This window comes from Numenius arquata, chromosome 1 (genome assembly GCF_964106895.1).
Source record: "Numenius arquata chromosome 1, bNumArq3.hap1.1, whole genome shotgun sequence".
Taxonomy (NCBI): Eukaryota; Metazoa; Chordata; class Aves; order Charadriiformes; family Scolopacidae; genus Numenius; species Numenius arquata.
Genome location: NC_133576.1, coordinates 39,143,636 through 39,165,891, shown reverse-complemented (window position 1 = coordinate 39,165,891; position 22,256 = coordinate 39,143,636). Strand labels below are relative to the sequence as shown.

At 43.6% G+C, this 22,256-nt stretch overlaps 1 protein-coding gene across 1 annotated transcript in view; it reads right to left on the bottom strand.

Annotated features, from left to right (window-relative positions):
- Nucleotides 1-22,256, bottom strand: part of HUNK (hormonally up-regulated Neu-associated kinase) — a 60,348-nt gene that overhangs the window by 19,408 nt on the left and 18,684 nt on the right. Inside the window, exons 2-5 of the mRNA XM_074152964.1 lie at nt 20,128-20,420; nt 9,591-9,646; nt 2,321-2,456; nt 413-540 (exon numbers count right to left, since the gene is read on the bottom strand). Of these exons, the coding sequence (XP_074009065.1) occupies nt 413-540; nt 2,321-2,456; nt 9,591-9,646; nt 20,128-20,420 (613 nt within the window). The remainder of the gene's footprint in view (nt 1-412; nt 541-2,320; nt 2,457-9,590; nt 9,647-20,127; nt 20,421-22,256) is intronic.

Sequence of the window (22,256 nt, the reverse complement as noted above, 5' to 3'; positions counted from 1 at the left end):
TTCTATAAAAAATGTGAGGTCATTCAAGGTAGCTTATTACTCAACCCTAGTCATGATAATGGCCAGGAATTTGTTACTCCAAAATAATGTGTTCATGCATCCATACCCTATGCTAAAATCTTCTGAACATGCAAAACTGACCAACAAAAAAAGCAATTTCACAGTTTTTCACAGATTTGTTCCTCTCGTATTCAGCACAACTTGGTACTTCTCCAGCTTACATACAGAAGTCAAAGCAAAAGGAATTATACTACAGCAACTCCCGCAGATCTTTTGGAGACTAAAATGAAAAGAAAAGAGTATTTTTCACAATTAGCATGCCATGTTGGCAGCATGACTCACAATCCAGAATTAAACGCAATGGTTCTGACCGACTGGATCTAAACAGGTCCCAGCACATCCCCTTGATTACCTGTAGAGAGCTGTGTGGGAAAAGGGTTCATTTCTTTGTCCACCATTTTCTGGTATAAAGCTCTCAAGCTGAATGGCTCCACAGTAAAAGGTAATGTTCCAGTCAACATTGCATACATGTTCACTCCACTAAAAGAAAACAGAGAGAAAAAAAACCCAAAATAATCAGAAACAAGGGAAAAAGTGGGCTTAGATTTTTGTAACTGTACTTCATCTTCAATGTCTGACAACTATTAAAAAAGACCAACAAAAATCTCTCTCTTCTGTTGCATACAACGATTTGGGCAAGAATTCCCAGAGGTTTGCTCATGAAGGGTCATACAATGTGTAGGGACATAAGCTGGAAGCCACAGAACTGAGCCCAGCTCTTAGGCAACTCCTTGGCTAGATGCCACACCACAATTAAGTCTCTCCTCAGGCTGCACAAACATGCTGCTTTCAGGGGCCTTGTCCCAGTCCTGCCCTAGGTGTGGAATGACTGCCCGCACCAATGGGGACATCACAGGTCTTGGTTCAGTGCCCAAAGGTTTCCACTGACCTCCACGGCCTCTGGTGCAGCCCAAAGATCAGGTGTGAACAATTACATTTTTCAGAGCAGAAAAATTACTGCTTATTTATGCCCAGCAAAGTCAGCAGTGAAAAATGGGTTGGGCACTCTTGTTCTTTTTCATCTTAAAAGGGCTTTAAATTTAATTTGAGTGGAATTCTTCCCTTTTGGGAATTTGTTTCCTTGGTCTGTGAATAAACATATGTCAACAAAGAGAAACTAAACTGGTGTGCTATCCTTTGTTCAGCTATAAGGAAGGGTAAGAGTTAACCATAATTTTCTTTCTTTGATTAAAAGAAAGAGCAGGACATCATTACTGGAGAAGTTTAAATGGTTTACAAGAATGACTGTTCTCTGTTTGCCTATATTCCTCACTCTTGATATGGAGGATGGCCCACTGCTGGAGTGAGAAATTCGGCAGCCATACAATGATTTAGCTGTGGGTCTCCTCGGAGGACAGACTGCAAATTAGGCTTCAGCAGTGGAAGACCATTGAGGTGCAACAGGGGACCGACTGGGTCAAATAGAGATTAATTTGACCCAGGTCGTAGTCTCACATATAAATTATGGGCAATCTTTCTTAGCAGTAGTACTTGTACGCTACATTATATCTTCCAAGCATTGCAAATACTTCAACTTGGGGATTACCATAATTCTGTTATTTCATTTAAATTTATACAAGTGTTACTATCCCCACTTGGTGAGGGAAAATCTATCGATACTGAAGAAAAAGCTAAAACTCAACTGACCTCAACTAATTCCTCTCCAGGACTGACAAGGATAACCGACACCATGTACATGGCCAACAGGAGGTTGCACAGTCTAAAGCCTAAGTACTGCAAAGTCATTGACTCCAAAACATCTTTCTGGCTTCCTCTACCTCTGGCACTGGGGACTTCTGTCTGTTCTTTTGCCTGAACACCAGTAAGCTCACAAAGGTTCACAAGTTTTGTGGTCATTTTTGTTTCCCCTTTAACAACTGTGCTTTCAAAATGGTGCTTTCAAACAATGACCTGACTTGATTTCATATGTGGATAGCCCACGTGAATTCTTGAGGATCCTTCAGCGAAAACTAAAAAAGCTGTTGATCCTCTTGTGTCGTGTCTTCTACTTTGTCTGAACATCACTGATCAACAGCTGTGCTTTACTGCAATCTCTCCATGCTGTATGTTCTAGCAATCTATATACCGGTATGTAAAGAGCTATTTCAAAACAAGATAGCTGCACAATTTAGTTCACAGAATTGTACTAATTAGACAGATTTTCTTGCTCAAAGTAACCAAATACATGAATAATGTTTCTCATTTGAGCAATGGGTAACGATGACAGTAATAACAATTATCAAATAGAGAAGTAACTCACATGGACCAAACGTCTATTTTGGGCCCGTATTTCTTCCTTGCCAGAAGTTCAGGGGCTGCATATGCTGGGCTCCCACACTGGGTGCTGAATGGATCAGAATAACCCAAGATGCCTGCACAGTTGCTCAATCCAAAGTCTGTGAAAGGCACAGAGACAGAGTTATGAAAGAGACAGATAAAACCATATAAAACCAAGTAAAACCATGCTAGAACACCAGAAAAAAAAAGCACATTTTTTTCCAAAAGCTATGCAATGAACTGCCTAAGAAAAAAATCACCCACGTGCAAAAATTTTATACAATTTGTTTCTCTGAGGTGCTAAATAACTAGATTTCCACAAGCAATAAAAAAGTCTTAGAATGTGCACGATTATCATTTTCACGCACAAAGCAACTACATTTCACTGGGAATTGGATAGCAACAACCAGAGCTGAGCTTGTCCCAGGCACTACGTGATGTGCATAGGGCAGAGAGCCACCTCGGGCTGTCATGGATTCCATACTACTGCAGGAGGCCAAGTTTAAGCGGGACTTTGTCAACATTTTCCTCTAAATCGTGTAAATGAGCTATCAGATGTAAGGCAGGGTGGGCAGGGGGGATTGCTTTCTGGGACTACTGTGGCGATGCACAAACCCACAGGGTTGCAGACTCAGTATTTCAGCTCTGAAATAACACAGGGAGATCTTGGAGCAAGGGGAATGTGTTGATTTGGCTCCACCTACCCCCCCCGACTTCTGCCTTGAATTATTGTATTTCTGGCCCCTGGGTGTATCTGACAGTCTTTTGCTGGCAATAATAACAAGGAAATGGCAAAGGCTGGCACCATGAGCTGATCGGAGACGAGAGGCAGCCTCTCTGCACCGAAGGAGGCTGCAGTTTCCCAAGTGCTCTCAGCCAACCCAAGCCCAGGCTGGCGCCGGGAAGGGTGTTCCCAAAATCTCTGCTGTCTGCTCCAGTGCTGGTATGGCTGCAGGGTGAGCTGGGTTTAAGAAAGGATCTTAAAAATCAAACCACTCAGCAAGGAAAGAAAGGCAGAGTTGCACTAGCAGCAGAAGCGGCCGAGGGCAACGTGCAAGCCCACAGTGTCTAGTGATAACCCATGCTTGGCTTGGGAGAAAGCAATTATGAAACCACAGGCTGAGAGACAACAAGAGAAGGTGAGGAGGGGGTGCAGAGAGTCTTAAAAGTGAAGTCCAACAACTTGATGTGGAAAAGGGAAGAAGCAAGATGAGCCTGCAAGGAGAATGATGACATGGGCAAAGCTGACAGGCTGGGAGAATGGCCTTTGCTGCAGGGCAAGACATCCAGGACCAGCGGATCTAGGGAGGTCACAATCAAAGATGCTTAAATTTATTAATAACTTATTATTGATGATAGCTGCAACAACAAAAATACTGCTATTAAGAACACTGACATCTGGTTTGTTTCTTTCTTTTTTTTTTTTTTTTTGATCCAGTCTTCTTAAAAATTCCCAGAATCCATGCCTGTCCAAAATGAAAACTGTCTTATACATAAATGAAGCAGTCGGGAGAAGCAGACCACTGAATCCTCTTCCTATAGACTTGTGTCTTGCATCCATGTGTCTTGTAAAACAGCATCTTTCTGGGTGTGCTACCCACCTGCCTGGATGGGCTAAAAGCATCACATCTTGCAGGTCAAATATAGCAGGAAACTGTTGAGCCCATGTAATAGTCTCTCTCCACAGAGTCATTAATTTGGGTCTCTCTCCCTTATCTGCCTACTAATTTGCAGAAGACTTGAAGTAATGGCCTGTCCTTCAGCTTTTACTCCACATTAAATTTGGCTGACACCAGATTCCTCAAGGTATTAGAAGCTCCCTGACAGGGCGCCCACACAAGCCCTGTTCCCTTACAAAACCAGACAAAAAAATAATAATGCTTACAAAAAAATGCAATTACAAAGATAACTACGTGAGCCGGAGTGCCCAAATGACTGCACAGTGCTTTCCACTTGACTGGCTGCATCTCTGAGAGTGAGACAAGCACAGGCGAGACAAGAATCACCATATTTGACATCCAAAGAGGCTCAAAGGGGTTTTGCTGGAGAACATTGTCAAAAGTGAAGGGAGGATCAAGACAATTTCCTTGCCTCTGATAGAAAACAATTGTCTCTGGATGCTGCTTAATCATCTCTGCTAGATATGTATTACCCCTGGGGCTTAGACAAATACTTCTGAGGATCCGTTTACTTAATTAACGTATTTATTAGCTACGGCCCAAGATGAGTTATGTCAACTGTAAAATACATTTTAAAACTCCTAAAAATAATATCTCCACACATTATTATTCATGGTGTTTGCCCTACTGTGTCATACCACCTCAAAGTTACTTGACTGTAATATTTCTGTCCCAGGTTCAGGACCACTTGGCCAAACTGGACATTCATAAGTCCATGGGCTCTGATGGGATGCACCCGCGAGTGCTGAGAGAGCTGGCAGATGTTATCGCTGGGCCACTCTCTATCATCTTTGAAAGGTCATGGAGAACAGGAGAGGTGCCTGAAGACTAGAGGAAGGCCAACATCACTCCAGTCTTCAAAAAGGGCAAGAATGAGGACCCTGGGAACTACAGACCAGTTAGTCTCACCTCCATCCCTGGGAAGGTAATGGAGAGACTCATTCTAGGTGTCATCTCCAAACAAGTTGAAGAGCGGGGGGTTATTGGAAGTGGGCAACATGGGTTTACCAAGGGTAAATCATGTTTGACCAATCTGATAGCTTTCTACGATGCTTATGCTATTTCTACGTTGGTTGGATGAGGGGAGGGCAGCAGATGTCATCTACCTTGACTTCAGCAAGGCTTTTGACACTGTCTCCCATAACATCCTCATTGGGAAACTAAGGAAGTGTGGGCTGGATGAGGGGACAGTGAGGTGGATTGAGAACTGGCTGTGTGACAGGACCCAAAGGGTAATGATTAATGGAACAGGTTCAAGCTGGAGGCCTGTAACCAGTGGTGTCCCCCAGGGGTTAATACTTGGTCCAGTCCTGTTCAACATATTCATCAGCGACCTGGACGAGGGGACTGAGTGTATCCTCAGCAAGTTTGCTGATGACACCAAGCTGGGTGGGGTGGCTGACACGCCGGAGGGCCGTGCTGCCATCCAGAGAGACCTGGACAGGCTGGAGAGCTGGGCAAGGAAGAATCTCATGAGGTTCAACAGGGAAAAGTGTAAGGTGCTACACCTGGGCAAGAAGAATGTCAGGCACCAATACAGGTTAGGCGTGGACCTGCTGGAGCCAAGCTCCGAAGAGAAAGATCTGGGAGTCCTGGTAGACAGCAAAATGACAATGAGCAAGCAATGTGCTCTTGTGGCCAGGAAGGCCAACAGAATCCTGGGCTGCATAGGGAAGAGTGTGGCTAGTAGGTCGAGGGAAGTCATTCTCCCCCTCTACTCTGCACTGGTGAGGCCACAACTGGAGTATTGCATCCAGTTCTGGGCTCCCCAATTCAAGAGGGATAGGGAACTACGAGAAAGAGTCCAGTGAAGGGCAACAAAGATGATTCAAGGATTGGAGCATCTCCCTTATGAAGAAAGGCTGAGAGAGCTGGGACTCTTTAGTCTGGAGAAGAGAAGGCTGAGGGGAGACCTTATCAATGCTTATAAGTATCTGAAGGGTGGGTTGAAGGAGGAGGGAGCCAGACTCTTTTCAGTGGTTGCCAGTGAGAGGACGAGGGGCAACGGGCACAAGCTGGAACATAGGAGGTTCCACTCAAATATGAGAAGAAAATTCTTTATGGTGAGGGTGACAGAGCACCGGAACAGGCTGCCCAGGGAGGTTGTGGAGTCCCTTTCTTTGGAGATTTTCAAGACCCGCCTGGATGCAGCCCTGAGTAACATGCTCTGACATGCTCTGGGCAATCCTGCTTCGGCAGGGGAGTTGGACTAGATGATCTTTATGGTCCCTTCCAACTCTAAAAAATTCAGTAAAATTCAGTGAAATAATGCTTTACAATGAAAGTATAAAACTGTTATATTCTGCAATGGTGGAAATCAGCATCCTTTTGTCATTAGCAATGGAGGTATACTCTAGTGGAAGTTTTAATTATCTTATTTGCTTTAACTATAAATATCTGATTGATGTTTCAGCTCATTCATTTAATCTAGGCTGGTATACTCTCTTTGTCTAGCGCCTGTTGAAATGCAGAATGCGTGCAAACACATGCATATTGGGGACAGGGATTTTATCGCAAAAGAAATGGAAATATTGTTATTAACACTGCAGCAGCACATCGTGATCGCAAAGCAATTTTTATTAAGGATGCACTGCTGATCTGGATAAGAACGGCATTACCACCAGCATTGACAATTTCACTGCCATTCCTGCCTCTGTCTTGGGCTTCCTTTCAATAAGCTGAGCTAATTACAGAACTCAGATCAAAGGCCACACTTGGTTTTCCAAAGTAAATATTATGACACGGAAACTCCACCACCCCCACTGTTCGTACTATCGAAGTATCGCATTACACTACTACTCTTTAACGCCTCCAGGAAATCAACATTAAGCTATGGATATATGGCTATCTCTGAAGCTGTGACAGTTGGAATACGGGAAGAGTTATTAAATAACAGAAGCCTTAGTGCCAACCTCGTGGACAAGTTCAACCAGCAGAGCTGGCCAACCCTGTTGGCAGGGTGCCAGGTTTTGGTGCCATAGGTCCTTGAGCAGGATGCCAAGGACTTTTCATGGCCTGTGAGTGGCTTTTCAAAGCATCTTTGTCAGACACCTACCACCATGGGCTGGTAGATGAAGAGAAGCAAATTATTTCCAGTGTTTCAAATCCTAATGTTCTTCGATTTGAGATTTAATACAGCAAAGTGAATTTTTTTAATACTATTATCTAAGAACATACTATAAACTACCTTGTCATGTAGCTAAAAAGAGTAACAAAAGCAAGGTGCCATTAAGCAGCTGGGTGAAGAAAGGGACTCAAGGGATTCAGTTCTCATTGAAATGCATGAACAAGCAGTGACTTTCCAATGTCACTTCCTGGTACATTTTTAATCTTCATTTCACCTTTTCTTTTTCCTTGATGGTGGGTTTTCTTCATTTCACAGTTATTCCAAGAGCAATGTTTTTCTTAGGTACTAGTGAGTTTGCTGCTGCAAAAGACAGGGAGATCAAGCTCCCATCCCAAAGCAGTTAACGTGCACTGGTTTTGCAGTTAAAGTCTCTTCTCCCAAGCATGAAAAGCAGCACATAATTCCTCAAAACATGCTCTTCACTCCTGAATAACCTTCCTGGGCAGGACTACATGATGATACAACTGATCCATCACATTTCTAGAGAGACAGACTACACAAAATATTGTACTAAGTGCTGAAGGAGCTGAGTGAGGGAACAGGCAGGGAGGAGGAAGAGGAGTAAATTATCTGGTCTATAAATTATCTGGTCTATTCCACCAGCCACAGAGAGGTGCTGGAAAATTTTCCTTGTCCTGGGAAACCCTGACGGCAATGGAAAGCTGTGTGGCAGCCCAAGCACTACTACCACCTGGAAAAGAGGTATTAGTGAGGAGAGGTTGCCCAGGGACCTGAGGCTGGTTTCAGCAGCTCCCACGCCAGCCTTCCCTGCAAGCACAGCCCATAAAGCATGAAGAACAGAGGCACGGCTTCTTCATGGTGAACAACCAGAGATCACCAGCGTCGCTAGCAAGATACAGCATGAGCTGACTGTGATATTAAATCTGGTTTTACTTACAGCGAAATTATTACTAATAAAACAACCTTTATTTTTCTATAACATACCCAGTTGGATGGTGGGATTTAATTGCTTTGTTTTAAAATACATACTGTGTACAATCTGCTCTGCTTAAAACATCAGGCTGCAGACCTGAGGACAATTTATTTCAACGCTAGTGAGGCTACGGAAGATCAAACTGTCTCTTTTCTCTATTCTTCCCACACCACCCACTGCGAGGAGACCTTTCCATGCAACCAAAGCAAATGAAAGTGCAGGAACAGTTCTGAAGTAATTTTTTGGCACGTGAGTTTTAATTGTACGCGTATCATCTGATCAGGTCTGGGTTTGGATGTCAAGTTCACATACTGTTGTGTAATCAAACACCCAATAACGGGAAAGTTATAGAAACTCTTTAAATCTATCAGATGTTCATATAGCACTGTTGCAAACCATCTGGTCTCACTTATCTGCTAAATCAAGATAATGGGTGGTATCCATCATTACTGATGAATGATTCATGGTAACATATCGGTATCCTCTTGACCCGTAGCTGAGGTAATGCAGAGTTCTCTTTTGCTATTATTTTCCCAGAGTCAGTTGAATTGCTGCAGAGTAATGACTAGAACTTGTGTTAATATTTCTAAAGATTGAATTCCCTAAGTTAATTTTGACTATTTCAGATTTCATTAACCATCCTTCTCCTGTTTGTTTGGAGATGTATGTGCTTTAGATGTTACAGTAAGTGTCTACTTGACCTGAATGTTAAGTGTTTTTCATCACTTTTCAGATCATGAAACCTTTTGAAAAGAGAAAGTCAATCAAGTTTTTAAGTCTGCAACCACAGACACTGCTGTTGGCAAAAGTGTAGGGACGGAGATAAATATAAACAGATGTTTGGGGGTTTTTTTATGAAGGGCATATTTTCTTTTCAGTGCCCGCATTAACATTAATGGGAGTTACGCAAAGGCAGTGAGAGATTATACTCACTGATGATTAATCTAAAACGTCCATATAACTTGAATGAATTGAGTGCTGTGTACAACTGATACCCAAATACAATCAAGACTCTATCATTTATCTTTTTTATTTTTTAACAGCACCCTCTAAACAAATTTTGTATTGGATGCTGGAAGCAAATTTAGCAAATATAAATATAGGACCAAATTTTGCCAGCTGCTAAAAATGTGTGCAACTCCCACTGACTTCAGCGGAAGCATATGCATATGGGGGCAGAATCCAACCCTTAGTAAATATGAAATTATCAAGATAATAAAATAAATTACTTCTGTGGTGTCAATTCTTTAATTCATTACAAAGTTCTTGGTTTGAATATGAAAACTGTTGGTTAAAAGACGAAGGATTATTCCCATACCCAGTTAAAGCTGAATTATTTGGAACATTTTTTTCACAAGATGCTGTCAGGAACAGCTTGATTGCTATCTATACTCTCTCAGCTCCTCTCTGCAGCAACATTAGCAGTTGTCACATGAAGGATTATGAAGTCTCAAAAACTCTCTTTATAAAACTACCCATTTTAATTACTGGAATTGCCAAACTGGTTTCATACCAATAAGCTTGATATTGTTGTCTTCATCTAGCAACAGATTTTCTATCTTCAAGTCTCTGAAAGAAATAAAATATTTTGAGTGAGTCTCCAAAATAATGAAGCAGCTTCCCATCACTCTCACCAATGCATTTACAAGATTCATATATAATAACATGTATCATGAAAGTAGCACAGACAGTTCCACATTCAAAGCAGAAAGCCCCATGCATTGTCTCCTCTCCAAAATTACCAGTGCTTTCACACACAGTTTCACACCTATTCTTCAGGCACAAAATGACTTTATAAACATTTGTCAGTACATCCTGTAATTAATCAGGTTCTTCAAATTTCACACGTACTTAAAAGTCTGCAGAAATCTTATACACTGGAAACATTTCAAAGATGTGTTTTTAGAACTAGAGGTCACTTTCTTATTACTCCTCACAACCAAAGGCTCTTTTCTGGCCACAAATGAAGAATAAACCCTCCTCTGCTATTGTCTACACGGAAGAGCAGAATCAACCTTCCCTGGGGACGAAGCATCCAAACTCCTCATAGAAGTGGTCAGCACTGGTACTTTTCATACGCTACAGATGAAAACTGAGGCTGAGGGACTAAAATGACTTGCCCAATGCCATCCAGAAGGCCACTAACAAAGCCAGGAAAAGAAGCCATACAGGTTTTCTGAGTGTCTTGTTAGTGCTTTCTCCACCATACCACCCTGCCCAGTGCCACAGAACTACTGGATCAGGGCCTGGACCAGTTTTGGGAGAGAGAGAATAAAATGCAAGCAGTCTCCTACAAGACGACTGACTTTTCTTCTGATATGTATGTCAGTGCATTGTTCACTTTACATGTGCCCTTTCATCACTTAAGAACATGGTTGCACTTTCCTAAGCCATGCTCTACCTAAGAAAAATATCCCAGAGATCACCCACCCACCCACAAAACCACCCCAAAAACCAAAACCGTACAGACTGAGCATTAAGTATAACGTGAAAAAAATAATTTAGATTGCTACACAACTTGTCTGTGACTTCTAGCAGTTGGCTGTGTCTTTATCACAAGAATTTTTCCCCTACCCAGACATAAAATATTTCTAACAATCAGCATGCCAGGATATCAATAGCTCAGATGAGCGGTGATGCTTCTCCCAGCACGCTTCAGAAAAATCTGGATAATAAAGCCATCAGCTATAATTATGGGAAGTCAGTGACATCCATGGTATTTTGCCTTTGCAAGGCAAAGGGAGTAATGAAGGATGCCTCTGTTACAGATGAAGATATAAGGCTTAATAAAATAAGACAAGTAAACCAACCAAACCAAACAAAGTACTTCCACAAGAAAGAATCTGCGAAAGAAAGGAAAATAGCTGTGACCAACTCCAAGTCTTTTTTAAAACGTTCCTCTCCATTTCATTTTATGCCCATGCTGCGTTTCAAATAAACCTGAGGCAGAAGAGTACTTGCAGGTAGGATGCCATTCGCTTCATTGATACCACCCCACAAGTGCTTTCTCCAAACAGATGTTTCTACACCTCAGTGAGCATTTCTTGCAGATTTTCCTTGCTTCACATGTGAAAAGAAATAGGGGAAATACTACATAAATCTACCAAAGGAGAGTATTTTGCAAATTTCAGGTATTCAGGGATGATATCCAGGCTTTCCTAGAGCATCCAGCCAAACACTTCCTGAGGAGAGGACTGCCTTCTGCACCAGTCCTCTTCTCGGAGGAGCAACGTAACTCAGTCAATAAATCACCAGCCTGAGAGACAGAAGGAGGGGATTATGGTCCCTCCTCTGGCAATAACCCAGTGTGTTACCTTGAGGAAACCAACACATTAAAAGTGACAGCTAATTTCAAATACCACGGCAGAAATGTAACCACATTTGGTGGTGTTTTGACCAAGACCCAGCCTACAAAGAGCACACTCTCCAGTCCTGCTCCTGCTCTGAGGGCGAGCACCAACTCCAGGATGTACACCCCATGAACCCAGCTGGCATCCACAGCATCCCTCTCCTCATCCATGGGAGACTCCATGTGTCGTGACAGTGCTGCAGACCCATCGCCCTGTGTCCTCCAAAAGGAGCTTCTCTTGTCGGGCAACCTGACAGATGACTTGGTACTAGGAGGACATGCTCTGCCAGAAGGACCTGGATCAACCCACTTCTGCTTCCCTCTACTGCCAAAAAGGGCTTATTTCTTCACATCTCACATCCTTATTGCTTGCAGGTGGAGGTTTTCACAGACAGTGTGATTAGGCTCTAGAAAGGTATTAGGGATGGGAATTTAACAGGAGAGTGCCAAAGAAAAAAACAACAGTATGGGAAAGAGAAAACAAAAGAAAACAAACCCAAAACTAAACTGAAATCAACAGCAGCACATGGATCTTCAGGACACACACTGCAATGCTCAGTACAACATCTCAAAGCAAGGAGCAAGACCATTTGGAAGCTCTCAGTACACTAAACATTAGCTAAGAAGAGGTAAGACTTTAAAAATAGAGGCAAGGGAGTGGACAGATGAAAGCTGTAAGCTGAGGAGAAAAGACACACGGGCAATTAGAATAATAAATGAGTGACAGGAGGGCTAAAAATAAACACAAGAAAAGATATTAAAAGCAACTCACGGTTTAAAATAAAACCAACTAAAGGTAAATATTACAGGGCATTTCAAAGCTAGCAGGGGAGAAAAAAAAATTTTAATATAGCATCAGTATAGAGTGCAATCAGACCTGGTTAATTAAAGTTGTTTACCCATATGTCTATTCTCAGCAGATTTGCCTGTAAGTGGTAACTGATCTAATAGTCCATATGCACCACACTTTTGTCAACCCATGTCAATATGAAAGCTTTTTCTTTTTCAGTGTGACACTGGGAACAAGGACTACAGGTTTTTACTCCTTGATATAACCTAATGAGAAGATTTCAGATGAACTAGCTTTTGAAAAGCAAAGCAAAAGCCATACGAAAATCAAACCAAAAAGGTGTGGACCTGTGGGGTGGGCAGCAGGTAGGGCCCGCCTGGCAGCCCCATCCCCTGCAGCAGGCTGGCAGCGGGGCTGAGAGATGGCAGGTACCCACCACCAGGACAGCAGAAGTGCAAATAGAGCCTGTGTCTCCGGACAAGATTCGCAGCCGTCAGGACAGAAGGGTTATTCAGTGAATACTTCAGGTGACTGTAACAGTGCACCACACTATTTCTTTTTGACCATGAGCCAGCAATGTGCCCTTGTTGCCCAGAGGGCCAATGGGATCCTGGGCTGCATAGGGAAGAGTGTGGCCAGTAGGTCAAGAGAGGTCATTCTCCCCCTCTACTCTGCCCTGGTGAGGCCACAACTGGAATATTGTGTCCAGTTCTGGGCTCCCCAGTTCAAGAGAGACAGGGAACTACTGGAGAGAGTCCAACGTAGGGCAACTAAAATGATTAAGGGATTAGAGCACCTCCCTTACGAGGAAAGGCTCAAAGAGCTGGGGCTCTTTAGCCTGGAGAAGAGAAGGCTGAGGGGAGACCTTATCTATGTTTACAAGTACCTAAAGGGTGGGTTGAAGGATGATGGAGCCGGACTCTTTTCAGTGGTTTCCAGTGATAGGACTAGGGGCAACGGGCACAAGCTGGAACATAGGAAATTCCATTCAAGTATGAGGAAAAACTTCTTTATGGTGAGGGTGACAGAGCACCGGAACAGGCTGCCCAGGGAGGTCGTGGAGTCCCCTTCTCTGGAGATTTTCAAGACCTGCCTGGATGCAGCCCTGAGTAATGTGCTGTAGGCAATCCTGCTTTAGCAGGGGAGTTGGACTAGATGATCTCTAGAGGTCCCTTCCAACTCTGACAATTTCGTGATTCCGTGACCAAAAAGTGAAGTGATACAGTCCAGTTACACATCTTCCTTAGGCTCACCCTGCAGACAGGACAGATTTCCCCAAACTTCCTAAGTGCTTTATTATGTCAGTACTGTCTGAGTCAAACTTTATTATTTTTCACTAAGAGAGGCTTATCTGAGTTGCTGCTTTGTTTGAATGTTTACATTAATTCATTGAAATGGAAAAAATAGCACCATTGCACCCAAAAGTGTTAGGAAACCCTGAGTTTCATGCACTATATTATAAATGGTTTAACAAATAAAAGCAAACGTACCACCGTTTTTATTTTAGTCAGTGGAGTTTTTTGCATGTTTTTAATAGCTGCATACTGCAAGAGAGAATGCAAGTTACCAGCTACGATACACACAGCAGTCGAAGTCTTTGCTGAAGTCAACGGGAAGAGCCAGAGCACTGAACATCAGGTACACATGCTGGTCCCTGTGGACTCAAAGGTCCTCTTAGTTTTGCACGTGGCTTGCACTTCTTGGTGGGTTCCTAGAGCAGGACACAGCTGCTTTGCAACTGGAAGGGCTGGGCAAGCACTCCCTTATGCCAGCAGCACATGACACACTGCGTGGGGCTGAGGTAGGGAGAAGAGACAAAGTTGCTGGAGACCTTCAGTTCTGCTCCTTGCAGTAAATCTGATCTTGTTCCTTACTGTCACAGGTCCCCGAAATTTATTTTTTCCCTTAAGCAAATTTTCAGCATTCATTGATGAAAAACTTCAAAATACCCTCAGTGATTAAATACTGAAGAAACAAAAAATTTTACCTTTTCCTGAGGGGTTACTTCCATGATGCTCAGAGTGTTTAGCTATGGTACAAGTTAGTCAAATCTATGAATAACGCAGACACTCAAGAAAGATCAAGCTGCATTACCACAATGTGGAGAATCAGCATATATTTATGCCTTGTCAGCTTGTGAAGCTAGCAGCATACAGTTGGTGCTCCCTGTATTTGAAAATATGCCTTCTCCATGGGTTGGTTTGTTTGCGAGTTTGTTCAGCTGTTGATGGGGCTGATTTGCCTCTGGCTTTGCCTAGAGCTTCACAGACCACTTTGGCAATTCCAACTCCAGCCAGTGACTCCACCGAAGCAACACAAGCCAGCTCCACTGAGCGAGCTACCCCAGGCGTCAGCTGTCAGCTCAGCACGCTTCTGAAAGAAGCTTATTCAGTGCCACTGCAGGCATCAGAGAGCAAAATTGAAGTTTTTGCATTACACACTTTACTTCTTCTCTGGGGGAGGAGGGATGAGAAGGAAGGTTTTACCAGCAAGCAGCTGCAAAGCAGCGGTGGTTTGCCTCTGTCTCGTGCATCTTATTTTTAATCAGAACAGCACCACGAAAAAATCACTCCTTAACGACCAATCCCGCAAGCCCACTTTCTAGCCCCACGCAAGAGTCAGAGGTGAGCTGGAAAGGTTGCAGAGATTTGGGTTTATCATCATGTCAATGTACATTTCAAAGGCTTTGTTATCAAAATATTATTTATAGAGCCGGATTCTTCTATCAGTCACAACATCACCGAATTCAATGCGGTTGCCTCTGTAAAAGAGGAATTCAGTCTATTGTCTTCACTAAAACAATGTTTAGTTTGTTTACAGCAGAGTACTCCAAGAGAGAACGCCCAAAGGTAATTTTGAAATCTGACATAAAATAGAAAGACAAACCAGCTTTGCACTTCAAAAGGAGACTTTGTTCTGTAGTGCAGGATCTGTCATAAATATTACATCAGCAGCCAGACTACTGGCACTTAAAATTAATAGGATGGAAGTTATCAAAGCCAACATGTCAAAGTAGCGGGTACCAAGGCAGGAATCCCGTAGCACCCTGAGCAACTGGGTCATATCATAGAACGGTTAGAGTTGGAAGGGACCTTAAAGATCATCTAGTTCCAACCCCCCTGCCATGGGCAGGGACACCTCCACTAGAGCAGGTTGCTCAAAGCCCCATATGGCACCACCTTACTCTGGTAGGGAAAGCGATCATGGAAAAAAAATATAAACTCTGCTCAAAACCTCAGGGGGGATTTTTTGTGTCTTTCAAACTCCTGATCTGCTTTTAATTACAAAATGGCAGTGGAAGGTATGAATACGCTGCCACGAAGACTGAAAAAGGGGGAATACAGAAAGCTATCTTTGCTACCAATACATTATTAAATTCTTTTCTTTGACATCCTGACAGTAATTGCACTGAATGGGACTGAATTTTGTTAAAATTACTTTAAAAGGGTTGTTGAGAATTTCCTGTGGGATGGGGTGGCAAGCACCAAGGCTTTCACTTCGTTTTCTCTGTTGTCCTTATACTCCCAAGGGGCTTATTGTTCATCGTGCTTTTTGACAGCATGAAGGCCTATGTAAACACCCTCTGAAAAGAGAAAGCTTCACCAGATACTGCCATTTGGGTTTGTTTTCCTCTGTCAGAGGGAAAGATAAATATTCCTACCTGATTCACAGCTGAGCTTGGTGCAAGTATATTTTTAGCATCCAACCAGCTCTTCTCATAGAAGGAATGAAACACAAATGATTACATTCAATTATATATAGAATAGCGGCATTTCTTTTTTTCAGCAAGTGGCCAAGGAGTTCTGAACCCTGGACACCCCCCACCAAAGATGTAGCTCCTGCACTCAGGAACTTGTAGTCTTCATCCACCGTAGCAGATGATATGTTTATAATTTGAAATACATCTATACAGTCAAACATGAGTATTTTTTTTAACTTCTCTAAATAAAATGAGGTTTCTTGAAGTTTTCTAATTTTAGGCTCTTCATATACCAGTGCCTCTCAAAAGAGGCATTTCCATTGAGTTCTGGGTCCCAGCTCTTTTCCAGAGTGCTTTTCTGCCATGCCAAGTCTTGATCGTAAGTCATGAAGCTTACCGAGTAATATTCATCAAATAATGTAATCAAATTTCATGCAACTTATTTCATCTGGCTTTTTTTCACCCTGAGTTACAGAACAGGGCAAGTCATCTATATTATTCCCCAAATAATGCAGACAAAACCGCTGGTGACTTTTGCAATAAAAGAGTCAGTGAACACTTTTCAATGTCATGCCCCACTCAATGTGAATGATGAAAACATTTGGAGACAAACAAACAGAAGACCGTTTTCTGGCCTAGGATGCTGTGTTTTGTTTCACATGCAGTGAATGCAAACACCCACAGATCACCACGTAGATGAAAGTGCTGTTATTTTTACCTGTTTTAAAAATAACAACAATAACAACAACAGAACATTGCTATTTTATCCAGGGTGGGAATGAATCAGACTTCTGCACTATTTTTTCCCCCTCTTCAGTTGCCAATTGAATAGTCTGTTTTTAGAGTTGCCACAGTCAAAAGCCTGAGATGCTGAAGGACAACTCCTAGGGTAACTATTATTCTTTCTCCCTCTCTTGCTCACAGAGAGCTAGGAGAATAAATCTGGATCACGCCATCAGTGTTTTTCCTGCATCTTGATGCTAGTCTGCAAACAAAGTATGTAGAGCAAGTCAAGACATTGGATGGTTAAGCTAGAGAAAATACTTGCAGATATACTGCCTGTGATTCTGTCAAATTTTATCAGTTTAAGCAGAATTGGACCTGCTCATTATCTGGATGGAAGACTCCCGAGGACAAGCTCTGTGCCACGCTGTGCTACGAGAAATGTAGTGGATGGAGTATGCTGCCTTTGGGGTAAGGATTAATCCAATGCCATGGGGCTGGACAGAAAGAGCTCAGCTGCCAGATGCAGCAGAGCATATCAATATTTCCAGGGCTGCTTCCTCCCTCTGCTCACGAAGGTCCCTCGCACTTCAGTCTCTGTGAGCTGTGCTTATGTTCCCAGAGACAGCTGAGGGAAAGAGGAGGTGAGGGCCAAAACTGCTGCGAGCATGCAGCACCTGTGTGGGAACTCGTGCTCACATTCCCTCTGGACCCCAAAGCCTTGCCTTCTTCCCACCACAGCAGCCTGTCGATTCTAGCTTGTACCTAGTGAATGAGCTACTTTTGGTAAAAAATGTGGGTTTGAGTCCTCTGTGAAAAAGAAGGGAATCAAAGTCAAACCTACCAATGCCCCGTAAGTGCTTCAGCCACTATGCAGAGGGTAAAGTTTTCAGGGAGAGGAACTGCTGCTGAACTCAATACTACTATTAAAAGCTAAATGTGTTCATCTTTTTCCTGCCGGGTTTTCCTCTGCCCAACTCAGAAACTTTGACCTTTTTCCTTCCTTTCTCTCTATATATACCGGATATCAATTGATCCCTTAAAGCAATGCGTAGACTTCCTCCTTTTCCATGCCCCAAACTGTGGAGTAATAATTTAAAGAGGTCGGCAGTTTAGCTGCTGATAGAGAACCTGCAGAATAGACCTGGTGGCTGCTCAAGTATTTATATTACAGTGGTACCAGAAATTTAGCTCGAGATAAGACCTCAGTACACCCGAGGTTGTACGTGCACGTAGCACCTATCCCTAATCGATCACAGGGAACACGCAGAGAGATTCAAGACAAAAAGCAGTTTTCAGAGCACATGGAGTTCCACCAAGCCAGGTGCACCCACCAGTGCTGCACAGCGGTAGGCAGCTCAGCACACAGCTGGGCACAGCTGGAGGAGCTGGCTGTGGGCTGCCTTCAGGCAGTTTGCCAGCTGCCTTCACAACAGCCCTGTGGACGGGTGTATACAACAGCTCTCCATCAAAGAATCATACAGAGTCAGTGCAGCCAAGGAAATTAAGGCCCAGATCCTTAAAAGGTGTCTAGCTCCTACTACATGCCTGCGTAACCTAAGAGGATAGGGCCTATGTAACTTTCTTGGCATAGATTAATAGATTCATAGATTGGTCCAGGCCGGAAGGGACCTCCAAAGGTCATCTAGTCCGACCTCCCCGCAGTCAGCAGGGACACCCCCAACTAGACCAGGTTGCCCAGGGCCTCGGCAAGCTTCACCTTGAATATCTCCAGGGAAGGGGCCTCAACCACCTCCCTGGGCAACCTGTTCCAGTGTTCCACCACCCTCATGGTAAAGAACTTTTTCCTAATATCCAATCTAAATCTCCCCTTCTCCAGCTTAAAACCATTGCCCCTCGTCCTGTCGCTGCAGGCCTTTGTAAACAGACCCTCCCCAGCCTTCCTGTAGGCCCCCCCTCAGGTACTGGAAGGCCGCTATGAGGTCTCCCCGGAGCCTCCTCTTCTCCAGGCTGAGCAACCCCAGCTCCCTCAGCCTGTCCTCATAGCAGAGGTGCTCCAACCCCCTGACCATTTTGGTGGCCCTGCTCTGGACCCGCTCCGTCAGGTCCATGGCCTTTCTATATTGAGGGCTCCAGACCTGCACACAGCACTCCAGGTGAGGTCTCACCAGAGCAGAGCAAAGTGGCAGAATCACCTCTCTGGATCTGCTGGCAATACTTCTTTTGATGCAGCCCAGGATGTGATTGGCCTTCTGGGCTGCGAGAGCACATTGCCTGCTCATGTCCAGCTTCTTGTCCATCAACACCCCCAAGTCCCTTTCTTCAGGGCTGCTTTCTAATACCTCATCCCCCAGTCTGTATTTATACCGAGGATTGTTTCGGCCCAGGTGCAGGACCCTGCACTTGCTTTTGTTGGACCCTGCACTTGCTTTTGTTGAACCTCATGAGGCATCATATGGACAAGTATATGGGAGTCCAGACTTAACATCAGTTGGCCCAAATTTAGAAAGCAGAGCCTCCTTCTTAGACAATACCCTATAAATACACCTTAGAAAAGAAAAGAAGACATAACGGTTCAGACCAAAGGTCCACCCAGCCTGCTGTCCTCCTGTCTCCGGAGCAGCCAGGAACACATAAGTGGAGAAAGGAACAGGGAGAGGCAATCACGTGCGATAACTCCACCTGTACTCTCCTTGCCTCAACCACTTGCTGCTCGGGGACTTCAGGCAGAAGTAGCTACTCCTTACTCAGCAACCCTCTGCAGACTTCTCTCTGATGAACTTGACTTGTTTCCCCTCGAGCCCAGGTAAACTTTTTAATATCACACCACGCTCCTCCTGCAAGGAAATCCACATCCTGCTTATACCCTGACTGAACTAAGATCGTAAAGAAAGTGATATATCACAACAACTATGATCTCTCCTGAGAAGACACTGCGAGATGGACTAACCAGTTGCATACTTTGCATTTTACTTCACAGTACTCAAACTTGTGAGGTCCCGTTGGGGCAATGTAACCATCAGAAGGAGCAGAGAAGCAGAAGCAAGGGACTTCTGTGGTTCCATTCAGGCTTTATCCCACCTGTGTCACTGTGAGGCTTTGGGCAAATCAGTTCATCACCCCATACTGCTGTATTTCCACCAGTAAAACAACAGACACAACTACCTCCTCAAAGAAATAGTGAAATGATTCATTAGTTAATGTTAGTACAGCACTTTCAAGAGGCAAATTAGTGCTACTTGCAGAAAAAGAGCCCTACTTTTGGAAAGCACAGGCTTATCTTTAAGGACATGGAGTCAGCACAGCTCCCGTGTGCTCACCTGAAGTCACACATTTACTTAAGTGCTTTCTGCAGATACTTTATAATGTCTACAAGACGAGCACCTAAACAGTATCATGAAGATTAGCCAAAAAAGCTGTCAGGAGTACGTTTTTATAAGGAACACTCCTTACTATACAAATAAATGCTAAAATACCACTTAGAGGCTCTAAGATAAATTTTAACCAGCGAGGGTTTTTAAGATTACCTGTGAACTACTCCTGCCCGGTGAAGATGTTCAACTGCCAGGATAAGCTGCCGGATATATTTGCGCGCTTCGTGCTCCTCGAGTCTTTTTTTCTCATAGATCTTGTGCATCAAGTTGCCACCAGGGCACAGCTCCATGACAAGGTAGTAACTGTTTTCAGTTTCCAGTATATCCAGCAGCTGAGCAATATTTGGGTGGCGAATCATTTGCTGGATCTGCCCTTCCCGTCGCAGATTCTTGGTGACATATGTGTCCTTTTTGGCTCTTTTCTTGTCAATTACTTTCACTGCCACCTAATGAAAAAACAGAGGAGAGGAGGTTGTTAGCAGTCACACCAGTGATTTATTGCTCTAACCTTGTATAAGCAACCTCAAAAAAAAAAAAAAAAAATCAAAAGGATATCAGTCTCAACTAATACACCATGGCTTCAGGCACAACTGCCCAGATCAGAGAAATAGCTGTTTTTCCAACCCCACTGACAATTTCTTTCTTTATTCCCTTGTATGATGACAGACAAACGTTATTGAAGGGAAATAGGTAACAAAAGAGAGGAGACAATCTCATTAACCATACCCAAACACTTAGCAAACTGGGAAATTTATTTTATGTATTTTCCCAGAAAGTCTTCAGGCTGGTGTTTACAAGTTTTAAGTGTCATTTTTGGCTTTTCCTAGCTTTGGATATATGACTTCACATGATATGCTTCCATGACAAATTTCTTAAACTATAGCCAAGTGTTAGTTTTGCATGATTAAAAAGAATAAAAGCATACCATAAAAAAAATAATAATAATCTTGGTACCACTGTCCTGGCAAATTTCTTGTTCCTCTTTTAAAATGTACATGAAAGATGATCCCATTGTGACTGCTAGAACTGAGCAACTCTGCAAAATCCAAGGCAAAACTTTTTTTTTTTTTTTTTTTTTTAAAGCAAGTTCTCAGTGGCACACCTGCTCAGAGCTGTCCAAGTCAACTGGAGCCCATCATGAAAGTATATAGTAAAACCAAGGAGACTCTCTACCGCAATCTGTAACACAGCATGTGCTAGCACCTATTCAAGTGCTTTCTTTCTCATTGCTGGTGCAGAATGCCACATGAGAACAAAAGGACGGGACCACCTAGGATATTGCTCTTTTTCATGCTTAAAGAATCTGTTCCTTTTATTGTTTTAAAGGATTCACTAAATAGTCGCAATAAAAGCATCTGCCTTTTTCTGTCTCAGATTTATAGACACTTATTTATTTATTGAGCTTTCTTATTTAGACTGGGTGCTGCAGACTTCCAGGTCATTTGTGCCAGACAAAGATTTAACAGCTTGTGCCAGCTGAGCAACAAAAGCCACCGTGAAATCCTCCTCCCGGCTCCTCCTCTCCTCAGAGCTCTGCCACAAAGGCACTCCTTCACTGCAGCACCCAGGCCCCGCAGCTCGCTCACCCTTCGTTGCCCAAGTGACAGCTGCTTGTTTGTCAGGATGGCGAGGGCGGGGGAAACACGGTGCTTGGTATTCCTGCCTGACACTGAATTTTACGTGAAGTGAAAGAGTCTTGTTTGTATGGTACAGGTCCAACAAAACGCACAGAAAATGCCACGATCCCTCTGCCCTCCCAGATGGAGGCACAAAGATGCTGCACCTGCATCTTTGCTGTCTGCCTTGATTTGGCCATGGAGGATCTTGTGGTACCAGAGAGCATTGAGGTTCCTGAGTGTGTTCAGAGAAGGGCAACAAAGCTGGTGAGGGGTCTGGAGAACAAGTCTCATGAGGAGCGGCTGAGGGAACTGGGGTTGTTCAGCCTGGAGAAAAGGAGGCTGAGGGGAGACCTTATCGGTCTCTACAACTACCTGAAAGGAGGTTGCAGTGAGGTGGGGGTCGGTCTCTTCTCCCAAGTAACAAGCGATAGGACAAGAGGAAATGGCCTCAAGTTGCACCAGGGGAGGTTCAGATTGGATATTAGGAAAAATTTCTTCACTGAAAGGGTTATCAAGGATTGGAACCGGCTGCTCAGGGAAGTGGTTGAGTCACCATCCCTGGGGGTATTTAAAAGATGTGTAGAGGTGGTGCTGAGGGACATGGGTTAGTGGCGGACTTGGCAGTGCTAGGTTAATGGTTGTACTTGATGATCTTAAAGGTCT